Genomic DNA, 24,063 nt, shown 5'->3' with positions numbered 1-24,063 from the left:
TTTTCCTCAAAATGAAAGAATAAATAAGTTTCCAGAGCTTTCTTACCTGTTATGGTGGTTTTGTTGATGGATGGTTGATTGCACATGGGTGATCTTCTGACAAAGAGAGAAAAACACAAAACAGTTAAAGTGTGTGCATGCTGATTTTAAGGACTCTGAGTCATTACAGATACATCATTTTAATGTAAAGCATTGTTTTTAAGTTAGGACATGCTTTGATGAGGAGCGCTTTCACACTAAGTCATCAGGTTCCAAGCTGCCCTTTGCACTAAGATAGCTCAGATTACACATGTCAACAGAGCAAACTGTTAAATCTCATAGTGATGGACTTTGGGGTGAATAAAGTGAATGTAAATGTCACAGAGATGTTATAGAAGAAGCAGCTCTTATTGACTGACTATATTCAATTATGTCGGAGATTTCACACCAAACACAAACTTCCCATATTTGCAAACGCAGTAAATCTACCATTTGTTCCCTAAGACATTGTGGAGAACCTTACTTTTGGCAAAAGATGTCACAATTGTTTGTACATTATCAGAAGTCAATGAGTCTTTGTAAATATTGCAATTAGAGAAACTCTTTAGACCTTTTCCTTTCTATTTTCTCTCTATGAGAATCAACTTTGATACTTTTGTTAGAGATTCATGACTTGTTCCAATGGATAGCAAAGAGACTTTGGAACTCACAGGGGTATTCAGATGATTTTCTTTGCGCACAGACATAAGATACTTGAGGGTGCTGAAAAGGTTTAATTCTGTGAACAATTTGTAAATGAAGAGACACTACAAAGGTCTTTGCTCAGTCTCTGCCACGTCAGATTATTTGCTTAGATGTCACTCTGGGCTTCACATTGGTCAAGTTCTGGTTATGATTTCCTACCCTCTTCTGGCTGTCTTGCACAGAATAGGCCTCAGACCACCTCCCTGGAGACTTTTAGACAGGCCAGTTTGAAGCCTTTGGGCCAGCATCTGAACCTGAGGGAAGCAGGTGATGAGGAGACCATGTCTGAAGGCAGTGTTAAGTAAGTGCTAACATTTGTCATTTGCTTTTTTTTAAAGATTTACTTATTTGTGCATACTGAACTAGGGTACAGACCAGAGGCTCAGGGGCAGTGAGAGGCTTCACCAGAGACAGAGTGGGGAACAGAACAGACAGACTGACGAAGTACACTGCTGAGGCGGGCAGCGGGCGGGTCAGGAGAGGTCTGCCACGCCATGTGGTCACCTCCGGGGCAGGCGGGAATCAAACTCATGCAAAAGCGGCCTTAGATTCTCAGTGCTGTGCTTTAACCCACTGCGCCACCAGGGAGGGGCCTCATTTGCTTTTTAAAGATTAAAAACCTCAATTTCCTGGATAAAAACTAGGACTAAAAAAAGATTAGGAGTGACACCAGAAACTTCTCTGTCAGGGCTGATTCGTTCCAGAGAGGAAGTGATGGTACTTTTGAGCTGTGAAATTCCAGAAGATCCCAGGGGCACGCTGAGATCAGCATGAGGCTGTACTTTCATGGAACAGAGAAGACAAGTTTGTAACCAACCAATACCTCAGAGTACGCCCTTGGGTTTACCTGCCTTGTTACCCATTACTGCCACAGCCCATAAGCAAACACAGAGGAATTTCTCTGTGTGGGGTATCACGAGAGGCAACAGGAATGCCAGTGAGAACCCAACATGGTCCTGTGCACCGGTGCTGACATTCTCGAAGAGCATCCAGGGAGACATTCAACTGACCATGGAGAGACCGGTGTGAATAGAAGGTGAGAAGTTAAGTGTGGAAGGCAAGGAGATGGGGACAGGATGACATGCTACCCCGTGTAGGGCTGTGGGTGTGGATGTGTTTGTTAGGGCGAGTTTAGAAGAAAATCTAAATCTGTTTCCTAAAGAATGAACTAACCCAGTGCATGAAGAGTGGGGGAAGAAAGTGAAAGATGGTCAGGCACAGAGGACAGCACAGCAAAAGTTCATTACTTGGAGAATAAGACAATCAACTGATGTTCCTGGGTTCCATTCTAATTATTTGCATTGTGATAGTCACAGTATTTTAACGTGTGTGTGTGTGTGTGTGTGTGTATTTATAGGAAGCATGTGTGTAATGGCTGGAGCTTTTCTTTCATCATGGAAAATGTGAATTTGGGAGGTCAAAAGAGGTCAATTATATTGTTATGTGATGTACAGTTAAGGTTTTTCATGTAGTAACTACTACGAAATGTATTCACTTAAGTACTTTATAATTCCAAATAAATTTGCATTAGCTTTCCTAATACTGATTTACAGAAATGTTTTTGTTTTCTGGATAAGTCTTTAAAACCACTATCATGATGACACTATTATTTCTTAATAACTGTTAAAATAATGGGTATTTGAATAGTCATTTGTAGTTAATCTTGGAAAATTAATTTTTAGATTTTTTCACCTTTTCTGGTAAAGCACAAATAAGAAGCACTTCCTGTTTCAAAGACTCTCACTGTTTGCACATAAATCACAATTTTATTAATTGCTCTATGTTGCTGATGACCTGAACCAGTAAAGATCTTTGCTCTGAGAGCCTGCTTTTCCAAATAATTATTGCTTTGAATTGAGGAATGACTTTGGGTTGACTTTAAGGCTTGAGATTATTTGCCCGTGGTTAACTGATGAAGTAAGTCAAAACTATAAAGTTACCTGAGTGTAAATAACTGGGTAGGGGACAGATCATGCCACATGATTTTTGACAGATGGAATCACCTTATTTATTTGTTATACTGTTTCATTTCTGATATTAGAAACATCACTACAAAGTATTTATAGAAAATTAACAGGACATCATATGACTTTGTGAAAATAGTTAGACAAAGTGGCAGCGACTCAGAGAAATCTAATATATTGCTTTCAGTTCAATAAAATTGAGAAAACACTGCATAAAAGTTCAACAAGGAGGGGTAAGAAAGCATAACTTACTTGCTAGATGCTCGATCTTGCAAATTTGTTAATGCAGCAAAGTTATTTCGTACAGTTCGCAGACTGGCCAAGACCTACAACAAACAATTTAAAATGGTTTGGTGATTTAAAAAAAGCCAAGGGAAAACATGATCTTGCTTACAAGTTAGTTTTACATACCACCTATCACTTCATAAATGTTTGCATGCATCCACTGGAAATCCAGCCTTAGACTATAAGAATTTTCCAGATAGTTGCTGGATTCCTCAGTAACCAAAACAATACCCCAGGCATAATACACTAGAATGGTCATTTTGTGCAAATTTAAAATAGTGTAATGTTAAATAAAAAAATTGAAACCTTACTTTATGGGTAAAATATAAACCAAAATTCCTCTAAAGCTTCTGTGAAAGTTCACTAAAAATGTTTCAACTTCCAATATAAAAAAATTAAAATAATGTTTTTATGCATTTGTCTCATGGCTACTCTAGTTAATAAACAGAAATTCTTTTCTTTATTAAGGTGATCTGGATCATGAATAATCAAGTTTTCAGGGATGTATTTCTCAAATAGGTGGTACTGCCCTGTATATACCCAGAGGATGATCCACAGAATGCACACAATAAAATTTACTGACTATACAAACTAGATACAGGGCATCTGTACATATGACAAGACAGGATAATTAGGTTCACTGCCTATCAGGCCCTCCTTTTTCCTAAGTCTAGTGGATCTAGAAAGTAGCAAAATAACTGGAAGTGAGAGCAGGAGAGGATAGTTCCATAAACACTATTTCTTTGCACCATTCTCCCTTTCTTATAGACTGGACATGTTTTTCCCAGGATAGAGTTGTAAAACTACTAGTAATCTAGATGACAACAGAAGTTAAGTTTCCAGCTAAGATAGCCAGATGTTATCTCACATAGAGATTTTAAACCCTATTGGATACTGCTTAATGCAGACTACAGGCTCTGTTATATGGTCATTGTATAAATTTGGGTAAGTGACATAATCTCCCTGTAGCGCGGTTTCCTCATCTGTAAACTGGGATAGCTATTTCATAGGGCTGTTGTAAAGACCATATGAAATGACATGTTAGGTGCCTGGAACAGCACCTGGCAAACAGAAAACCCTCGGTGACTATTAGCCCATTACAGCGACATTACATTTGGTTCATGATTTGGCACAAGCATAGGAAATTTACTGAATGCCTATCAGTGACAATATGGGAGTTGGGGGATGGGCAGTTAAATATCTAAGTGTTCCAAGGGTTCCAGAACTTTATCCAGAAGTTTATCATCTGGCACTGACCTAGACTGGAGGAGTCAATTTTTTCCCCCTAAGCCAAAATGTCCTAAATGTGTTTTAAATTGGCATTCCTTCCTGTAAGTAACTGGGAGCTGTTTATGGCCTGATATAGTGAGCAACAGCATCACCCCTCATGCCCTGAAGGAGTTAATGGTGCTTCATAAGGGGCCAACCATGATTAATTCAGTCACTGGAAAAAGCTGGCTCATTATCACATATAAACAACTCACAGCACTGAAAGGTCACACTGCCTATGACGGAGTATTCAAATAGCCAACTGCTGACATCAGACACGATGTATTTCATTAGCCATGAAATCTTGAATGATGCAGAAATAAATCGGAAAAATGATCCACTGTCATTAAATCATGAAGGCTTAATTTACACTTTAAGAATTAAATATCAAAGACAGTGAGAGAAAATAAAAAACATTTGAAATAAGATGACTGCATCTCTGAGCAATATTTTTCCTAGGCAACATGTCAACCTCAAAATTATGAGAATTTATTCTAATAAATTATGTCAAGTGCCCTACATTTGACAACTCAGTAAACAGAAATAGCATTGTAGATGATTCGTATTCTACGCTCATTGTAAAGGGAACATTAGTTCATGAAAGATATACTCTAACTTATTCTGTAAAAAGGTTTTGCCCCTGTTACAATAAAAATATTAGCATTGGTTATTTTGTTTGGGTCTTTAATTTCACTTTCATGTATTTCTTTTTTCCACTCAGTATCTTCACATGGTACAGAATTTAAACAGAAGAAAGGAATAGAAGGTAAGATGTCTCCCCTCCAAGATAAAGACAAACTTACAAATTACTATTTCTGACGAGGCAGAAAGATGAAATTGAGGAACACTCAGGGGTATTTTAAAAATTGCACTGTTCCATTATTGATTTTGGCATTCATTGTATTTTAGATAAGAGCCAGACATACGTTCTTACATGTGTAAAATACTTCAAAATAAAAAGCTAAACAAGAAATCTCCTCGTTTCCTAAATTTTTCCTTTACAGACAAATAACTGGCAGTGTATAATCTCACCCTGTGGGCATAAGTGTCAGATAATTTTTTTCATGGTAAGAAAAGTTTTATTTTATAAATTCTATATTAACTATTATCCTCTGCACCATGACACATAGAATATTGGCAGATGTATAAATAAACGTTCTAGACAAGTCTCAGGAGGTTGATGGAACCTAGTTCACAGCATCTGCATACTGTGGTCTTGCTCTCTCACTTGCACTGCAGAACAGAGAGAAGGACATCTGCTGCTGCATACTGGGGTGAAGAACTGGAAACTGTCTTGTGTAGCCCCAAATTAGAGTCTGCCTTGATGCAGGGCAGCTCTGACTCCCCTTATTTCACCCTTTTGAAATCAGGGGTTAAAGGCTCCTTGCACATTCTTTTCTCCTTAATGCTTGGTAACCAAAAGTTCCTTGAGGTTTTCTCTCACATAACTCAATGGTTAGGTAATTAAAGTCTTTTTTTTTTTTTTCTTCTGCCCCTCCAAGCAAAAGTGTAATCCGTCCAGGTCAAACTTTCCTTGGGAATGATGAGAAATATACACACTTGAGGAGAGAATTTTTGGTAGTTGCTATGGAAAGCATTTGCACAAAGATGTATTAGTGCCCAAGAGAGAGATTAAATGTTATTTATATATACTAATCTCAGACTTTGCTAAGTATTTCTAACCAATGATTGACTGGTAAGGTTCACTGAAAATGGCAGGAAAATGTGGGTTTTATTTAAATGTTAAACACAACATAAAAACCTAAAAGAAAATATAATTACATAATAATGATTTCTTGAAAAGATTTAAATAAGAGATTTATTTTTTTTTTAAATTGTGGAGATCGTTTACTTGTTAAAAACCCCTGCTGAAAAAAAATAACGAAGAGATTTTGATTTTCATTCCTAATACACTTTGTGCCACTAGAGGGCGATAAAACACAATGAGTTGCTACAGGTCGTGAGGGAGGAGAATGGAGAAAGAATTCTTTGTCTTGTTTTTCCAGAATAAACTGGAGTCAATTATGATTATTCACAAACTAGAAAGGTTATCTTGATAGAAAAATAAGCCTCTTTCCAAGTTATGTTTTGGTCAAATCATATGAAATTGCTATTTCTGTATGTCAACAAAGCTTAAATACTACGATTTCATAGAATTCGTCCTAAAAAGAACTTTAAGATTTTGAGAAGACACTAGTTGTAATTTATTTTAATGAAGTATTGAAAAATTAATTGAAACAGTTTATTTCATAGGCTATAGGAAGAGCCTGGCGGATTCAGCAACCTCGGATTCACGAGGTCACGTGATGGCTGTTGTGGGTGAGATGGACAATTATAAAAATATTGGCAATATTTTGTTACCAATGGAATAATAACCTTCTATAGTTAATAACTACTCTATTTATTCTAAATTATCTCAAGTATTTGGTTAGAATGTAAAATGATTCAGTTGTTTCTACCCTGTATTGAAAGTGAAAGAAATTTTCGGTTAAACTCCAGTAAACAGACATATCTCCTTAGACTGAATGATATATGGGTTTTCTCAGGGACCTAGGTAATATTTGGGCATTTTTCTTTCACTTCCTTAATCGAAGATCTCACTTATTTTAACATTATTTACTTCCAAATGGGAATTCCAGTCAGCTTAAAGTGTTACAATAAAGTAAATCCTATCACGCACAATGGGACAGGTGGGCTCACAGGTAGCTGAGCTGACTCCCAAGCAAGAGTTCCTCTATTTCTTCAATATTGGGTGTCCTTGATTCCCAAGAACTGAGAAAATCATTACTACTCTCTCAGGAGGAAAAACTAATAGTTGCCATCCGCATGATAGGGCACAGCGGAGGAACTCCTCAGAACACCAACCCTCTCTGCTGTCTGCAAGATTACCCACATCAAAGATTTCAACAGAAAGGAGGAGGCTATTTAAAAATGTAAGTAAATCCAGTACTTAAAGCTGCCCCCTGGGAACCAACAGGATTGTGAGCTTGTAGGGGGAAAATAAGAAATTGAAAGTGAAAAATTTTAGATTTAACACCAGTAAAAATTTCTGCCCCTGACAGTGTTTGAGTCATTGGAATGGAACATGAAGCAGTACTACTGCAGGTTATCTTCTGAAGGTGACGTCTATGTGAGAAGTTGTAGGTTTCAGTCCTGCCCATCAATGTAGGATAGTTCCTTGAATGACTTCTTAAATTCTCTAGTAACTTCTCTAGTAACTGAGAACTTTATTCTCAGCTTCATAGTAAATCACAAATGGGGAAAAACAGGGCTGGATCTGTTCACATTTTGAATATGTACTCAGTCATAGAGAAATGAGTTCTCAAGAAGAGGCAAAAGATGAGGTAGGATTGGGAGAAGGTTTCTGGCTTGAAAGTAACAGGCCCATTTTTAAGAATCATGAGAAAGAAAAATACACAGAAAAATAAACCTAAATACTAAAGGAATATAAAAGTAAAATACCAATAGCATTTTGGAGTTTGGGATCATGGGGGATTTTCTTTTTCCTCATTTTACATATTACCTTTTCTAAACTTTTTATGCAAAAGGATTTTATTTTGAAAGCAAAATGGATTTTTCACCAGAAGAACTTTGCATAAAATTCCAGATATCAAAGCATACGGGGAAAAGTGGAGAATTCTTCAACCTACTTGAATGTTTCCCTGAGTGATAAGTCAAAAATCAACTGTCTGCTGTCCATTGATAAAATTAACTATGACATATTATGCCAAACAATTCAATATCACTTCAAGTGATATAAATATCTTACAGTTTTGCATTACAAATGTATCATTGAATGATGGGTCTTGTATCGGTATTAAAACTTTGAGGCTTTAGTGTTTAGGTCAACCAATGGATTTTAGTTCTGTCCAACAGGATTTAAGAGAAGTTCACAAATTGTCACTCACTCCTTTTTCTTACCTGTTTTCTTAAAGAACCTCTTTTGGCGGTGAAATCGTTTAAAGTTTAATAGACTATGTATAAAAAATCTAGTGGATCTTACCAGGTCAATACCCTAGTCAAAATCCATTTGTGAAAACCATGATAAAGCCATGATAGAAGACTCTAGGTCACTGATCACCTCCTCTGAGGTGTTGTGACTCATTCAGCTGATCTTAAGCAAATTCTTCTAAAGATAATTACTTTCAGGTCTCAGATATATTTCAATATTACATAGTCAGTTTATATTCAAAGTTTCAATTTCAAGGCATTAAGTACAGTTTTATTTATTTAAACAGCTTGCTAACATACAGTGAGGGATATTTTAAAAAACATACTTCTCAGAGAACTGAAATTCTGTTTTTTTTTCTTTTAGAGATTATTGGTTCACTAAAGAAAAGAATGTTTAATTATATAAAAGAAAAGATTCCCTTAGAGTTTAAGCCCATCAGCTGCAAGGACCAAATCAAATGTATAATCTATAGGAAATTAATAAATACTATTTGATGTAAGAAAATAAGGTATCACATACAGTTTTAGTATATATTTAGATATATATTTCTTACAATACCTGCAGATTTTAAGTAGAATAAAGAGCTATCTTTGTCTATTTAGACTGTTTCTACATTTGGTGATGATTATTAAGAATTTTTAAAAGTTTTCTATTATGCCATTTTAGAGATGCAAAGGTGCTGACTGATAACAACATTTACAATTCATTAAATATTTATTTTCTAGTAACTGCAGCAAGAATTTTACAACCACGTGTCACCACCTCACAAGTTGGATACTTTTGGCACTGCCATTAATAGAGGAGGAAACTAGGTATGCAAAGTTCAGTGACTTGCCCAGAGTCACTCAGCAAAAATTACTTAGGTTGTTTTATCACTTTCTAGAATTTATGCCATGTCGTTAAAGTATTTTCTTGATTTGTATGCTGAAAGGAGCAAATAAACAAAAGTACATCATTCAATTAAACCTTTGTACAATTAACATGTTAAAGGAAAACAGTATTAAAGCATCAGGTTGAATTGGAATATTGAATTTCAAGTGCTGATCATGTACTTAATTATAGTGAATACAATTAATCTGTGATATAGCCTTCTGAGTCTAGTGATTGCAATTAAGAAAATATGGTCCCACTTAAGTATGTCACTGAAGTAAGTTATAATTTGAAACAAAGTCACTCTTAAGTGAGCAGGTTTGTAGGAATCAGATGAACATGGCCAAAGTCACATTCTCTAGCATAACCTTTGCATTAACTTGAATGAACCACAGATATGTATTAGTTGTGCCTGATTTCAAATGAAACAAGAACTAATCCCCCAAATAAAATTTTCAGGTCTGTGAGCAACCTGCTTGTTCACCAGTCTGTGCTTACCTGAGCAAATGGAGTCACAATCAAGTCATCTCCGTGTCTGAAAAATAAACCAGATCCCGTGTTAGGAGTTACCAATAACTTTCTGATCGCTTTGATGAATATTAAATAGTAAGTTCCAGTTTCATAAATTCCCATAGAGAATTACAATAATTCCATTCTTATTCTTCAGCACATGTTCTTCCCAGGCATTTGGGTGAAAACATGTCTCCTGGAATGTTAACCACTGTCCACCTCCCTGGGTCAAAACTGGGGCTTCTTGATCACTAATCAAGGTCTCTGTTGCTTATTAGGCATACAGGATACAGTGAGAGAGATCGTTCCAGCGGTGGGACCTGAGCAATACTCTTGGCCTCTAGTGGTAGATAGCATGTAGGGTGCTGTGGAAGGACCCAGCAACTGAAGAGGATTCGGTGGGAGGCTCGGCGGGGCCATCTAACATTTGAAGGTGAGGAGCATCGAGTGTCCTGCATCACTGTGTGTGAGTCTTGGAAAGGCTAGCAACTGTAGATGACACAGGACTGCATCATACACTAATAAAAACCTAGTAGAACTTGTCAACTGACTCACGTCTCGGCCACTGGAGTTACAGGGGAATGTTTCCCGTGTGTGCGGTTGCTGCAGCAACCTCAGCCACACCAGGCTCAGGGATGCAGGAGCAAGGTGTCAGCGTGACGATTCTCAGAGGGGCGGGGAGGGCAAGGAAGTTGCGCAACATTCTGCTTGGAGAAAAGGGAGAAATGGCCATTGCCCGCCATCCCCTGCCCCCCCCCCCCAGTTCTTTTACCGTATTTCCCAGCATGAATAATTTGTTAGTCGCTTTCTAAAATCTCAGGCGTTTTCTTTAGCTAGCTAGCCAAAGTTCTTTCACCAGCAGTGAATGCATTTGTTTTACATGAAAAGTTGTCGCCTATGACCCTGACTGAGCACTGCAAGCGAACCGTTCACTTCCTCAGGAACAATTCTGTAAAGGGACGGCAGTGACCTAAAACAACACTATAAAACACCGCTGGATACAATCAACACGTGAAGGACGTGAGGAAAGGGTTTCTCACTAGAAAATAGACCGGTTGTTACAGTCATCAAATTTTGCGGTGATCTTGAATTTCAGAGTGTGGAAAATAAAAAGCAGAAAAGGTCAGAACACACTTTACAGAAAATGTGTATTATTTTGCACCTCCTTAGCTCCAGGATTCCATTTTTCTGAGAGGCAATTGGCTTTTTCTTTTTTTATTTAAGATTATCCAGATAACCAAAATTAAAATATCTAGATAATTTCTCAAGGTAGAGCATTTTCATCAATTTTCTTCTTTATAATTGCCCAGCTACAAAGTTTATTTTCTACAAGTTAAGTGCACCTTGACCTAGGCACATCAATCTAAAATGAACCCCTGGAAATAAGTCTTCTAATTTTTTACAGAAATTATATTGGAATTGATAAATGCAAGCTGAAAGGGTATGAATGTTGGTTAAGACTATTATTTCTTTCTGTGGTTGAGGCAGGGCAGTATATATTCATTAATGCCTAACTGATCCCCAAGTACTGTAAAAGATATACATACACAGTATTTAGGATAGCTATTGTCTTGCTCATTTTCCCTATTAAAGCAAAAGGAAAGATGATTATAATTTCAATGAAGGAGAGATTTCATTTTTGAAAACTGTCCAGAAGCAGTTTTTGCCAATTATCTCAAAACTGTTTCATTTTAGTAACAGTAGAATTGTTTCTATAATTTCAGTGGCAAAGTGTCTTCAATAAAGAATGGACTACATTCTTTTTTCAAAAGTTTGTGATGCTTAAAAACACATTTCACCAGATGTACAGTCATGAGTTCAAGGATGAAGGCGAACTCTATTTTCATTTGTGTTTGGAAGAAAAATACAATGTGAAGGTATATTTTAGTTGCCTCTTATAATTTGCTTATAATAAACAAAAACTAGATCTGGTAATTAAAATCCATAGGAGATTCTTTCACTATAAACCATTTGGCTTCAAGTATGTCTGGATTTTAAAGAACTGAATAAAGGCAAACACCAAAATATGTCTGCTGGAAAAGAACTCTGAAATGCTGAATAACCCTCCCAACACAGAGATTTTAAACAGTGAAGTTTCATTAATTGTCGTGTAGTTATACCACATCATAGGATTACTGAGGTTGCCTCAAATGGGAAGAGGTTGTTAGGGTGTCCTATACATTAATGAGAGCTAGATTCAAATTTGTGAGCATTGCCTGGAGGCTGAAACAGTGGTGATGTGATTATTATCTGGAGAGGATTAAGTAATATTGCCTTTCATTTACACAAAAACAAACATGACAACAGACTAACAAAAAACCACTTTGGGTCTGCTTTAAGGAAAAAAAAAAAATCACTTTTTTTTTTTTTTTTTGGTATTGATTTGTTGAGAAGAATGAGGGCTAGGAGGATCTTAGAGCAAAGCGTACTTTGGACACTGTATGCCTGTGCGTATATGCATTCGTTTGTATGAATGCATTGTTAGTGTGTATCGAGCTGAATGATAAGGGGCTGGCATCCAGGTAACAGTCACGGCAGAATACAAGTGCAGAAAGTTCTAGAATAGATAAGCTGACTCACTGCTGGTCACAGTAGGGTTCAGTGCTGTACTGGTCTCTAGTCTTATGATGTGGGAGGAGGTACTGTGCTCATTTCCTGCTCTGGTTACCCACGGTGAACTGAGGTCATTCTTTCTAAACCCGTTTACCCTATCACTCACCTCTCCCAAACAAAAGAATTTGCTGAGTCCTGAGCCAGCTACTGGAGTTAGACTATAAGACAGCAGAGCTCCATGGAATTTGCAGTTTACCAAAAGAAATGACAATAGAGTTCAGAACTAATATTCCTTACACTTTCCCCTACTGCTGTATTATTTACTATATTTTCTACCCTTTTTTCTGTAAGAAGTAGTTAGAAATATTAGCAGGAAACTATACATGAGCAATCGAAGAGCAGACCCTCTTAAGTAGATGTCTCTGGGACCTGGGAACAATTCAAATACTTAACTGTGGAAAAAAGGCCCTCATCACCCTCCAACTTTAATACCTGGAATATAATTTCGTAAACTAGTTCATTTCAAGATTGAGACACACTCAGCAGCAACCTTTCCACACTTAAGTAATTATCAACAGAACTGAAAGGAGCTAAAGTTTACTAGAATACTGTTTATATTTAATTGAGCCAGAACCCCCTAATCCTACGAAACCAGAAGCATTTGTGGTCACAGAGTACCCACTGCTTCTCAACTACACACGCTGCAAATTTCAGTATGATCTAGTGCTTTTAGGTGGAGCCAAGGATGGAGACTCACTTTGTGATTCAAATCTTGCCTAACTTTTTGATCATCAGTGCTTCACTCTCTTGCGGTAATAATCTCTGTAGTTTTTCAATAGGACTATGGAATTGATAAGCATACAGATGACTGGGATTTTGACATGTTGGTCTTTCTTCCCTTCACCTCCTATTAATTTATCCATCATCTACATTTTTTAGAGTTATAAAGAAAAAAATATGTTATTTTTAATGTATACATAAATGTTTTAAGTGCTTCTGGATCTAGACTGTGACAAAATCCAAGGGAGGAACATATCTGCTTACCATCTCCTTTCATGTTTGCAGACATACAGATGTGTAGAATAAGCAAGCAACAAGTAATGTTGCAATCTACTTGATGTTTATAAAAAGTTATATATAGATTTTATGAATATAAAACACATAATAAGTGCAGAAATTTTGGAAAATACAGATAAGCTGAAAGAATCACCAAAGATAACTGCTGCAAAAATTTCCTTTTGTGTACCTGAGGTGTGGAAACACCTGCACAATACAGAGGCTTTTATAGCACATGTATGTTACATGATTTTTATAGGATGCATGAGATCTTACTGTGAATCATACTGTATATCCCATTTTACGTCTTGCTTTTAATATTAAAAATTGACTCATGAAAAAATTTTACCTACTGTTACATCTTTAGAACCATGTGAATGATTCCAATCATGTTTAGTAATCTCTAAAATTTTCAAGCCAAATGTATTAAAATGCTAATATTCTATTTTAAATAAACTTAAAAAAAGAATTATGTGAATTACTCAGATTCATTTTATTCTTCTTTACATTCCTTTAAAAAAGCCCTATTAAGGAAATAATGCTTATCTTGAGAAAAACTTTTAAGACAATGCTCAATATTAAAATATGAGAAACTGGGTTAACTGACAGTATTAAATACATGGGGATGTTTTTTTTTTTTTTGTTTTGTTTTTTTTTTAAGATTTACTTATTTGTGCAAACAGAACTGAGGTACAAGCCAGAGGTGCAGGGCGGTGAGAGGATTCACCAGTGGAGAGCAGAACAGGCAGATGGTGGAAGTACACTGCTGAGGGGAGCAGCGGGCGGGTCAGGAGAGGTCTGCCGCGCCATGTGGTCACCTCTGGGGCCGGTGGGGATCGAACTCATGCTGAAGTGGCTTTAGCTTCTCATTTCTCTGCTTTAACCCGCTGAGCCACCAGGGAGGGCCCATGTTGATTATTTTATATCGATATCCTTTCCAGTTAGAATCATGAAACTATGGTTTTACATAACAAAATATTCTGGAAAATGAGGCCATAAGCACATTTTGTGAAACCAAAAGTACATTAGGTTTTTCCATAGATATTTAAAAGAGATGACTTCTTTTCTAAAAAAATAATGCTGGCTCAGAGAAATTACACTTTCAATCCTTTAAACTTCTGACAGACACTTTGTGATTTTTTAAAAAGCTTCTATATAACTGCTAAAATAAACAAACAAAACCAAGAAAAACTGCTTTGCTTTGGTATCTGATTTGTGTGAGCATCTGGCTCCTCTGTATTGCATGGCCTTTAAACTTGGAACTAGTCTGTTGTAAGTAAAAAATATGAAAATAACAATTTATGAAACCCCAGGGAATGAAGTTCCTATATAACAAACGTAACAGTGACTACACATGAAGTGATTTCCCTCTTTGAAGTGATTGCTGCTTAGAATTAAATAATCTATTTAACATAAAAGCTTAGCCTGTGCTCAAAGTTCCAACTAGTAAAACTTAAACTCTGACAAGACTATTCAGAAACATTTTACTGAGAACCAAAAATAATAATGTAGTTAATGTATGAGCAAAGGAAGTTAACTATTAAGTATTGTGAAGGCAATATCTTTTTTCTGAAAATTTCCAGCATCAAACTCCAAAGGCACATTTCTGTATCTGTAACTATAGCTTTGATGGTCTTCAGATAACGCCCTATATAGCTATCAACCAAGTCAAAATGTCACCCCCTTTTAAAGAGCAATGTTACATTTATATCTATATAAGCATAGAAGGCAAAAAAAAAAAAAAAAAAAAAAGCCCTTTCCTCAACTTTAGCGAATAATCTGATGCCCTAAGTCTTCAAAAGCAAATGAATCGAAGCCTTTAAAGTTCGAAACATCCTGTCTTACACACTTGTTGCCTCATTTTGTCCACAGGCTGTAATGCCCTAACAGACTTGACAGATAGGTTGCATACTGAAGTCTCTTCCATTGATGCCCAGAAAAATAAACATCTAGATGTATTAATGCTGGAAGTCCATGTAGCATGTTACCATTACTTCCAATTTTTGTTTTTAAAAAGCTTTCTATGCAATTACATCTAGAAATTAGAGTAAAAATATCCAGCACATTATAAATAATAATGTTAATATTACAAACAGTTATAATTATTATAAGCAGTAATGATAACATTTACTGAATGTACTATGTGTTTGGTACTGTGCAAAGCACTTCATGTTATCACTTATTAAATTATTTTCTGTAGCTGCAGAAAGGGAGACCCAAAATAGCTTGGCTATTGTTAGTGCTGCAATGTGCATAGGTGTGCATGGATCCCTTTGAATTTGTATTTATTTTTTAAAAAGATTTACTTATGCATTCAGAACTGAGGTACAGGCCAGAAGTGCAGGGGGTGAGAGGATTCACCAGAGACAGAGTGGGGAGAAGAACAGGCAGGTGAACAAAGTACACTGCTGAAGGGAGCAGCAGGCAAGACAGGAGAGGTCTGCTGTGCCTTATGGGTCACCTCCCTGGTGGGGAATCGAACTCGTGCTAAAGTAACTGTGGCTAGCTTCACAGTGCTGTGCTTTAACCCATTGTAACACCAAGGAGGGCCCTGAATTTGTATTTATGAATTCTTTAGGTAAATGCTTTGGATTGAAATTGCTGGATTATACACTAGATTTAATTTAAATATCTTATGAACCCTCCATATTGTTTGCCAAAAGGTCAGGTCCAGTCTACCTTTCACCCACACTATACAGGGGCTCCCTTTTCTCCATCTCCTTGATACTTGTTGTTTCTTGTCTTTTTGATATGGGCCATTCTCACAGGTGTTAGTGACATTTTGAGAAGATGTGGGATAGGCATATAAATAATAGTCTTCAGCTCTAAAAGTAGATGAAACATTGGTACTGGAACAACATGGAGAGATCTAGAAGGGTTTATGCTACGAAGAAGGAAAACAAATACTGTTTTCACTCATGAGGATATACAAAACCAAAACACCAATGTGAAAAGATTTTTGCACTCCCATGTTCAGATGGCATCTTTTGTAAAAGCCAAGTCATGGAACCAACATGAGTGCCCAGTGACAGATGACTGGATAAAGAAATTGTGGAATTACACTCAGTGGCTAAAACAGATAAAGTGGTACCTTTATGGATAAAGGGATGGATCTTGAGGTGATCATGTCAAGTGAAATCAGTTAAAAGTCAAAAGACAGTTATCAAATGGCCTCACTCATTTGTGGAATACAAATAACCAAAAAAAACAAACTGGCAAAACAGTAATAATTCTTAGACTCTATGAAAATCCATAGTGGTTGCCAGTGGGGATGGCCAAGGGGCAAGATGGGGTAGGCAAAAGAAGATGATAGGGTCTAGACACCAGAGAGTGGTGGAGGATGGTAAGACCTGTACACAGGTGCAGACATGAAGAAGGAGTCCCCATTTAGTTATGCGAAAGAGTGGCAAATCATCAAAACCTGAAAAAAGTCGAAAACCTTCAGGTTTGATGACATTCTAAAATAATACAAGAACAAGCCAATAAACAGATGGTCTTTTCAAGAGTGTTGATGTCACAAATTATTGCCGGTGCCTGAGGATTGACTTCCATAGAGGAAGGAGAGGGTAAGGGAAGGGCTGGGTACACAGCTTTCACAAGTGCCCTCATTTTGTGTTCTAGGAACAGGCTCTTCTTTCAGTTTATCTTATTTGACAAGCCATTTCTTAACGTCAGTGGCCCTGCCCGCTTGGTTTTGCTCCAGCCTGGGTTCCTGGGGAGAAGATTTATGGGTATCTAGTGTAGCAGTTTGTAAGACCTTCATTGGTAATGAGACTGGGTAGATCAAAAGGAAGTAGAGATGAGTGAGGACCACATGTTTTATGCACACCTACTGTGTGTCTGGCACTGTGCTCTAGCAACACGTGAGATTAATTCTGAAAACTATGCAGTAGATGGATGCCCATATCCCCATTCCGAGACAAGGAGCCAGACTGAGAATTTAAGTAATTCATTGGCGGTCATGCTGTTGGCAAGAAGCAGAGTTCAGTGGTTTCCAAATGCCAGGCTCAGATCTGGCAAAATGGAATGTTCATTGGTCCCTGTCACAGTGAGAATAAACATGGGCCACTGCGTGAGTCCGTAAAAGGCTAAGCAATTAACTTTGGAAACCTTTCCTTTAATATGAGATTATGCCCTTTTTCTTTTATTAAAGGGAAGTGCCTTTTACAAATGAAGTGATAGCGCATAATCGTGGGAAATTTCTTGTTAATGTTGTTTACTGGCAAAGTAAGCAGTTAGTAATCTTAGGTCAGGCTCTCAGGTGTTTTTGGAGTCACTCAGTCATGAAATCCCGAGGCACAGAACTATACAGTGAGACTGGATTTAAATTTAGGCTTTAAAATACTGCTTTATTTGTACCATACCATGTTGCTTCCTGCACACTCAAATGGATTTAGATCATTCTGAAGCCACAGGAAAAATACATATATTCTAGATTACAGAACAGCACTTTTCAACAGAAACTTCCATAGTGATAGAACCACTTTGCAATAAAGTACACATTAGCTTCCTGTAGCTGTTAAGATTGGAAGTATGTAGCTAGTGCAACTGAGGGCTTGAATTTGCTTTCATTTAACTTCAATAAATTTAAATTAAGGAAGTTACATATGACTACTGGCTGCTGTTTTGACCAAAGTTCAAACAACCTTTGCAAAACTTCAATTATATGTTTTCTAAGGGAAGAAAACATTTTATTTATTTAACTAAAAATCACCTACTCTCTTAAACTTAGAAGCAAAGAACATTGATGAGGGATCATGTGTGCTCAGAACACAACATTTTTGAGTTGAACTTTGTAATTTCTAAGATTGAGCTAATGATATGTTTCCTAGTTTTTTGATATGATTGTTTTGAGGATCAGACATTAGACTGAATTGCCTCCCACATGTACCTCAACTGTGCATCAGCTACAAAGACTCTACAGATGTCAGGCCATTCTGAGAGCATATTCCTGTCTATGTACAACACCTGTCAGAGTGTTGGTTTGCACTTCACTATCTTAAGGGTCTACTGAAGTTGACCCACAATTTAGGAAACATGGTAGACCTTGTGAATATCCTGGCTTTGAAATAATGACTTCTGGGTTTGAAACAAACTCCGTATTTCCCCTGCTCCTGTGTTTGGAGAGCTGGATAACAGCCATAATATCTGTCTGGGAAACATCATATTTAATTCTTGGGCAAATAGTTCAAGCTGGGATATCTTTCCACAAATTCAAAACAAGTAAATAATGAAAAAAAAAAAAAAGTGTAGTGAAACCTGTTAGAAATTTTGCCTCATCTCTATAGTAGTTGGAGTATGTGAATTCAATCTATTAAAAAAAAAGAATGCACATAAAAAGAAACAAGCAAACAAAAAAAATTCTGTCAGCATGTGAAATTGACTCCATGATTTACTATAAAAGAGTTCTTTATGCCAGCTGTGCTCTTTTTAGGTTGCATCAAAATGAATTTATACTTGAAAGCATTAAGATTAGATGAAAGATTGATTTGTTATTATACTTTGAAAAAAATCACCACAGGAAAATTTACATAACAAATGGATCAGAATGTTCATCTTCTGATTTTTTTCCTAGCAAAAAAAAAAAAAAAAGCAAAATTAATAAAACTAGTGAAATGAACAAAACTGGTCCTGGAGGACAGAACAAATTCAGTTGGAATGGATGGTGAGTGGCTGAAAGCCCGTGCAGCTTGTGCTCCCTAGAGGTGAAGCAATGAGCTAAAAGGTTATTACATAGCACTTATGAGCATACAATGTCACCCACTGAACTGCCTCCCACATTTACAGAGATGGAAGTGGTTGTTCTTTCTCTTTCTGCATTTAACTTAGCTACTTCCCATGAGAGGTGTGGAGGTATGGACTGGCTTACATATGTTTACTATGCAGCACTCAATGAGGCAAAATTTTCTCCTCCCAGGGTGAGAAAAACCCCTTAAGTCTCAAAACAATTAAGGGAAACAAACACAAAAATTAAGAGAAACTGCAACAGGTGCATAGAATAACGGGAACGCTTCCTCAGTGAGTTTGGCCTGAACCAAACTATAAAATGCCAGGAATCTGAGAGTAAAGCCCAGTGCTGAATACTCCTAAACTAATTTTTTTTTTTTTTTCCAGGGGAAGAATCATGGGTGTGCTGAAGGCTTTCTTTCACCACATTTGTAAGAGCACATCTTTAAATGTTTCCTATTGCAGGAATTTATTGAGGATGATTTACTAGTACTTCTTAGTATAACTTATCTCAAGAACCACACCACATAATTTCATGCAGCATGATTATTTTTCCTTTTATGGTTTAGAAAGTAGTGCAGAAGACTCTGAGAACAATTCACTAAAGATCAAAGACAAGCAAATAAATAACAAAGTGATTGATGCACAAGTGAAAACTGAGATTTATGAACCTTGCTATTGACTGAATATGTCACCCTTTCTATCTAAAATTTAAAAAGAAACAGGAATGCAGGATGGATCCAGATAAAAATTTTGTCTTTTTATGGACATATAGTCTTCACACCAATACCCTGACTTACAAGAGGTGATTTATAAGTAAACGTATTATTTAAAAATGCCAAGCAATTAATGGATTCCTTTTTTTTAGATGGGGTAGAAGACCCCACTGGTTACTTCCATTTTAAAATAACTTTTTAAAATTCTTCTAGCTTGTCACTGTCTGTCCTACTTCTACTGTGTACTATTAAAATCTAAAGACTAGAAATTTTTCATTTTATTTAATGTATTTAACTATACATACATGGTTTTGATGTTAGTCTTCTATAGTACAAAGAAGAAAGAGGGTTAAGGTAAAATCTAAAGTGGCAAGTGAGAACCACCAGGCACAGTACCCACAACTGACTGAACTAAATCTTTGTAAAGGTCATTTACCCCTATGATTCAAGAGGCAGAAAGAGACGCTAATATTCAACTTGACTCATTCATTTAGGGCCACAAGGTCTGGACAGTGCTATCCAGGGTACTGCAAGTTTTTTTTTTTTTTTTTAAAGATGCTTTTCAAATTTTCCTAATGTGTAAGTTAACTATTTAATTTTACTTATAAAATTCCCTTAGAGATTCGGCTCTCCCTGGTGGCGCAGTGGGTTAAAGCACAGCACTGAGAAGCTTAGGCCACTTCCATATGAGTTCGATTCCCGCCTGCCCTGGAGGTGAATACATGGCGCAGCAGACCTCTCCTGACCTGCCCGCTGCTCCCCTCAGCAGTGTACTTCGTCGATCTGCCTGTCCTGCTCCCCACTCTGTCTCTGGTGAATCCTCTCACCCTCCGCATCTCTGGCCTGTACCCCAGTTCTGTATGAATAAATAAATAAATCTTAAAAAAAAAAAATTCCCTTAGAGATTCTATTCTCTGTACACATTGAAAAGACCAGTTCTTCCTTGGCTGAGAGCAGGCCAAGCTTGCTCTTCAGTAGGGATCTGATGTCTCATGCACTTGTGATAACCACTTTTATTAAGCTGCTTCCAATTTCAAAAAAGTAGATGTTATACTCTATATAATATTATGTTTGAGGTGAAAACATAGCTGCACAATCAAAATTTCACAAGCTTAGATACTTCCCATTCACACTGCTTTTTTTCTCATAGGTATGGGAGCTCAGCAAGTTTCAGGGGATTATTTTTCTCAGTTTTTTATTTTATCACAATTAAAACTAGAGTGCCATTTTGATGGAAGGACTCAGTTAAAAAAACTCAATGCTCAATAGTAGTACCTAATCCCCTAATGAGTTAATAGAATTGGAGTCTCCCTGGTGGTCTAGTGCTTAAGTCTCTGTGCTATCACTGCTAAGGCTTGAGTCTGATCCCTGACCAGCGAGCAGACCCACATGGCTCCCCTCAGCAGTATATTTCAGTAAATCCATTTATTTTTTTTCCAACTCTGTCTCTGGTAAAACTTCTCACCCCCTCACCTCTGCACCTCTGGCCTACACCCCAGTTCTTATACGAAAAAAAAAAAAAAAACCAAAAAAAAAAAAAACAAGAAAGATTTGAAAAAAAGACTTAATAGAGGGCCCTCAGCTGCTTCAGCCACAAGTTCAATCCCTGGCCAGGGAGGTGACCCACATGGCATAGCAGACCTCTCCTGACCTGCTCGCTGATCCCCTCAGCAGTGTACTTCATCCATCTGCCTGTTCTGCTCTCCACTCTGTCTCTGATGAATCCTCTCACCATCCCTATACCTCTGGCCTGTACCTCATTTCTGTATGCATAAATAAATAAATCATTTTTTTAAAAGAATAGAACTGTAATAGTTTTTTCATAAGAATAATGATGACTATGATGACTATCTTTATGATGACTATTTCTCTCACCATATCTGCTATGAGCTCCAGATAAACCTATTACTTTCACAGGTATAGCCAAGGGCTATTAGCACACATAACTTAATTGTTAGTTTAAAAGATTGGAAGACAGTGAAATGATATCCAAATGTGTTGGCACCATCTTGCTTTAGTAATGTATTAAAATAAACTATTTTTATTCTCTGGCATCACAAACATGATCATTCATATTTCAGAGCATTAGGAATACCTTTTTATGAGTTCTCAGTATGGAGTTAGAAATATAAAATGTATATGGTTGATGTTCCAGAGTCCTAAGGCCGCATGTTTAACTAATTCATCGGTATTTACCACGCATGAAACTCTGCCTTATTGAGTCAGTGACTAGACAAAAATGAGCTCAGTGACTAGACAAAAGAGTGAAATTAAAAAATAAATAAATAAAAAAGGAAGAAAAATTATAATAAAAAGGCATACTAATGGCCAATCACCTGTGAATTTTCTGCCAGTAGGCTTCCTGGTATCTCATAGCTAGTGGGCGTGTCTGCACCCCCACATAACAGTCATGGAGGTTAGGTCACAGGAAATGGGAGGAGAGCACACCTGAGTCCAGACCCCCAAATAATTACTCTAATAATATCATTTTTAATGGTAATAACTTTTTAAAAGATTTATTTATTTATTCATACAGAACTGGGGTACAGACCAGAGATGCGGAGGGTGAGAGGATTCACCAGAGACAGAGCGGGGAGCAGAACAGGCAGATCGACAAAGTACACTGCTGAGGGGAGCAGCGGGCGGGTCAGGAGAGGTCTGCCACACCATGTGGTCACCTCCGGGGCAGGCGGGGATCGAACTCATGCGGAAGTGGCTTATGCTTCTTAGTGCTGTGCTTTAACTCGCTGCGCCACCAGGGAGGGCCCTGTTTTTTAATTTTAATCTTGGCAATTTTCCAAATTCCAGTTTTATAAAGATAAGACATTAATGGAAAGAAAATTCAGGATCTAAAGTTATAACTGGGTGAATTTCACACTATCTGTTCCCCAGGTGACTGACAGATGTTTCTGTGTTTCTCTTGAGAATTTAAATTACCTCATACACTGTGCTGCCAGCAGTGCTTTTGGGAATCCTGGCCTGACTCTTTTTATTTCCACACTATAGAGTGGGGGAATGAGCTGAGGTTGGAAAACTCAGAAATTAGGGAAGGAGTGATTTTGGTCATAGCACCTTTCTGTGTTTAGATAATGGAAGAGGACTTTCAAGTGGCTAATCAAGGTTAAAAAGGTTACTCATTAGTGTAAAAAAGTCTAAAATCTTGGTAGGTAGCACCATGAACTTTTCCATACAAGCAATGAGGGCTGGAACCTAGACAATGCAAGTTATCATCATTTTGTTTCTAGTTTTAGACCTATCCCAGTAAGAACAAAGAGAACAAGTAATGTAGAATAGAAGAGATGCATAGAAATAGAAGCATTCTTTCTTTTTGAAATTCAGGACTAGAGGCAACACCACCACTTTTGCAAACAAAAGAAGTGGTGAGCAAAGACTGTGACTGCAAATCCACATTGGAGACCATAGAGAACGGGGAATTCTGTAACTGCTAAAGAAGGGTCCAACTTGCCATTATGGGATAATGGAGGCTACTGTCTACAAGCTGAAAGAGTGACCATGCAGGGCAACCCAAAGGCCAGAACAATGGGACCCCAAATTCTGTATGGTGATGGGGATGCATTAGCTAGCCCATCGAGTGTATCCTGGCTCTTTTAAAAGTGTTTTAGTGTATTTTTGAAACATAATATAATAGTTTATTTTTACATCATTTGTGCCTTTTTCCATCTCAGTTGCAATCCCCATGGGCTTCCCATCACCAAATCACCCGTGTGCCACCACCACAGTTCAGTGCACTCCCCCAGCCCCCACTTTTGATCTCATTCTCCATTCCATCCCCGTAAAATGTCTCTACTATATAGTTGTTCATATTATTATTTTTTTCCCCTCGTCCTTTATGATCCTGCTATATGAGAGAAACCATCTGGTATTTTTTCTTTTTCTTTCTGGTTTATTTCACTAAGCATGATCCCTTCCAGCTCCATCCATGTTGCTGCAAAGGGCATGCATTCATCTGTTTTGATTGCTGGTATTTCAGCTTTTTATTGTGTGTTGAGTCTGCTCACCTCTCCTCATTGCTTCTGCTGCACTGCACCATCCCCTCCATGTTGTGTGTGCTGTTTATGAGAGCATGAATAAAGGGTACTTGATCATCTTTGGGTTCTGTATGTTAGGGCTTGTTTAACAGAAAATGGTACTCATGGACCTCTTCTTCAGGTGAATTGAAAACAAGTATTTAACTGAAAAGGGTTGACAGGTAGCTTGTAGTCAATCAGTTCTTACTTTTATGACTAGATTGTGCTTGTCTTGTCACTGGAAATTCTCTTGTTAAATTTTATCAGTGTACTATATCAGTGTATCTGCAAATATATATATTATTAAAACAGATGAAGTACAACAGAAATAGCTGTATTCAGAAGTTAAACTAAGGTTAAATGCCTTTTTGAAGAACTTTATGAGGGAAAAGGTGACCTATCTTTTATAT

At 37.2% G+C, this 24,063-nt stretch overlaps 1 protein-coding gene across 3 annotated transcripts in view; it reads right to left on the bottom strand.

The window, feature by feature from the left end:
* The window catches only part of PDE4D (phosphodiesterase 4D, cAMP-specific), a 650,481-nt gene that overhangs the window by 174,319 nt on the left and 452,099 nt on the right, over nucleotides 1-24,063 (bottom strand). For all 3 annotated transcript variants that reach the window (XM_004678289.2, XM_004678293.2, XM_004678292.2), the window contains exons 3-5: nucleotides 9,562-9,598; nucleotides 2,940-3,013; nucleotides 47-96 (exon numbers count right to left, since the gene is read on the bottom strand). In XM_004678289.2, coding sequence (XP_004678346.1) covers nucleotides 47-96; nucleotides 2,940-3,013; nucleotides 9,562-9,598 — 161 coding nt within the window. The remainder of the gene's footprint in view (nucleotides 1-46; nucleotides 97-2,939; nucleotides 3,014-9,561; nucleotides 9,599-24,063) is intronic.

The sequence above is a fragment of the Condylura cristata genome, unplaced genomic scaffold (genome assembly GCF_000260355.1).
Source record: "Condylura cristata isolate star-nosed mole 26May11 unplaced genomic scaffold, ConCri1.0 scaffold00007, whole genome shotgun sequence".
In the NCBI taxonomy this organism is placed as follows: Eukaryota; Metazoa; Chordata; class Mammalia; order Eulipotyphla; family Talpidae; genus Condylura; species Condylura cristata.
This window is presented reverse-complemented; position numbering and strand designations above follow the sequence as displayed.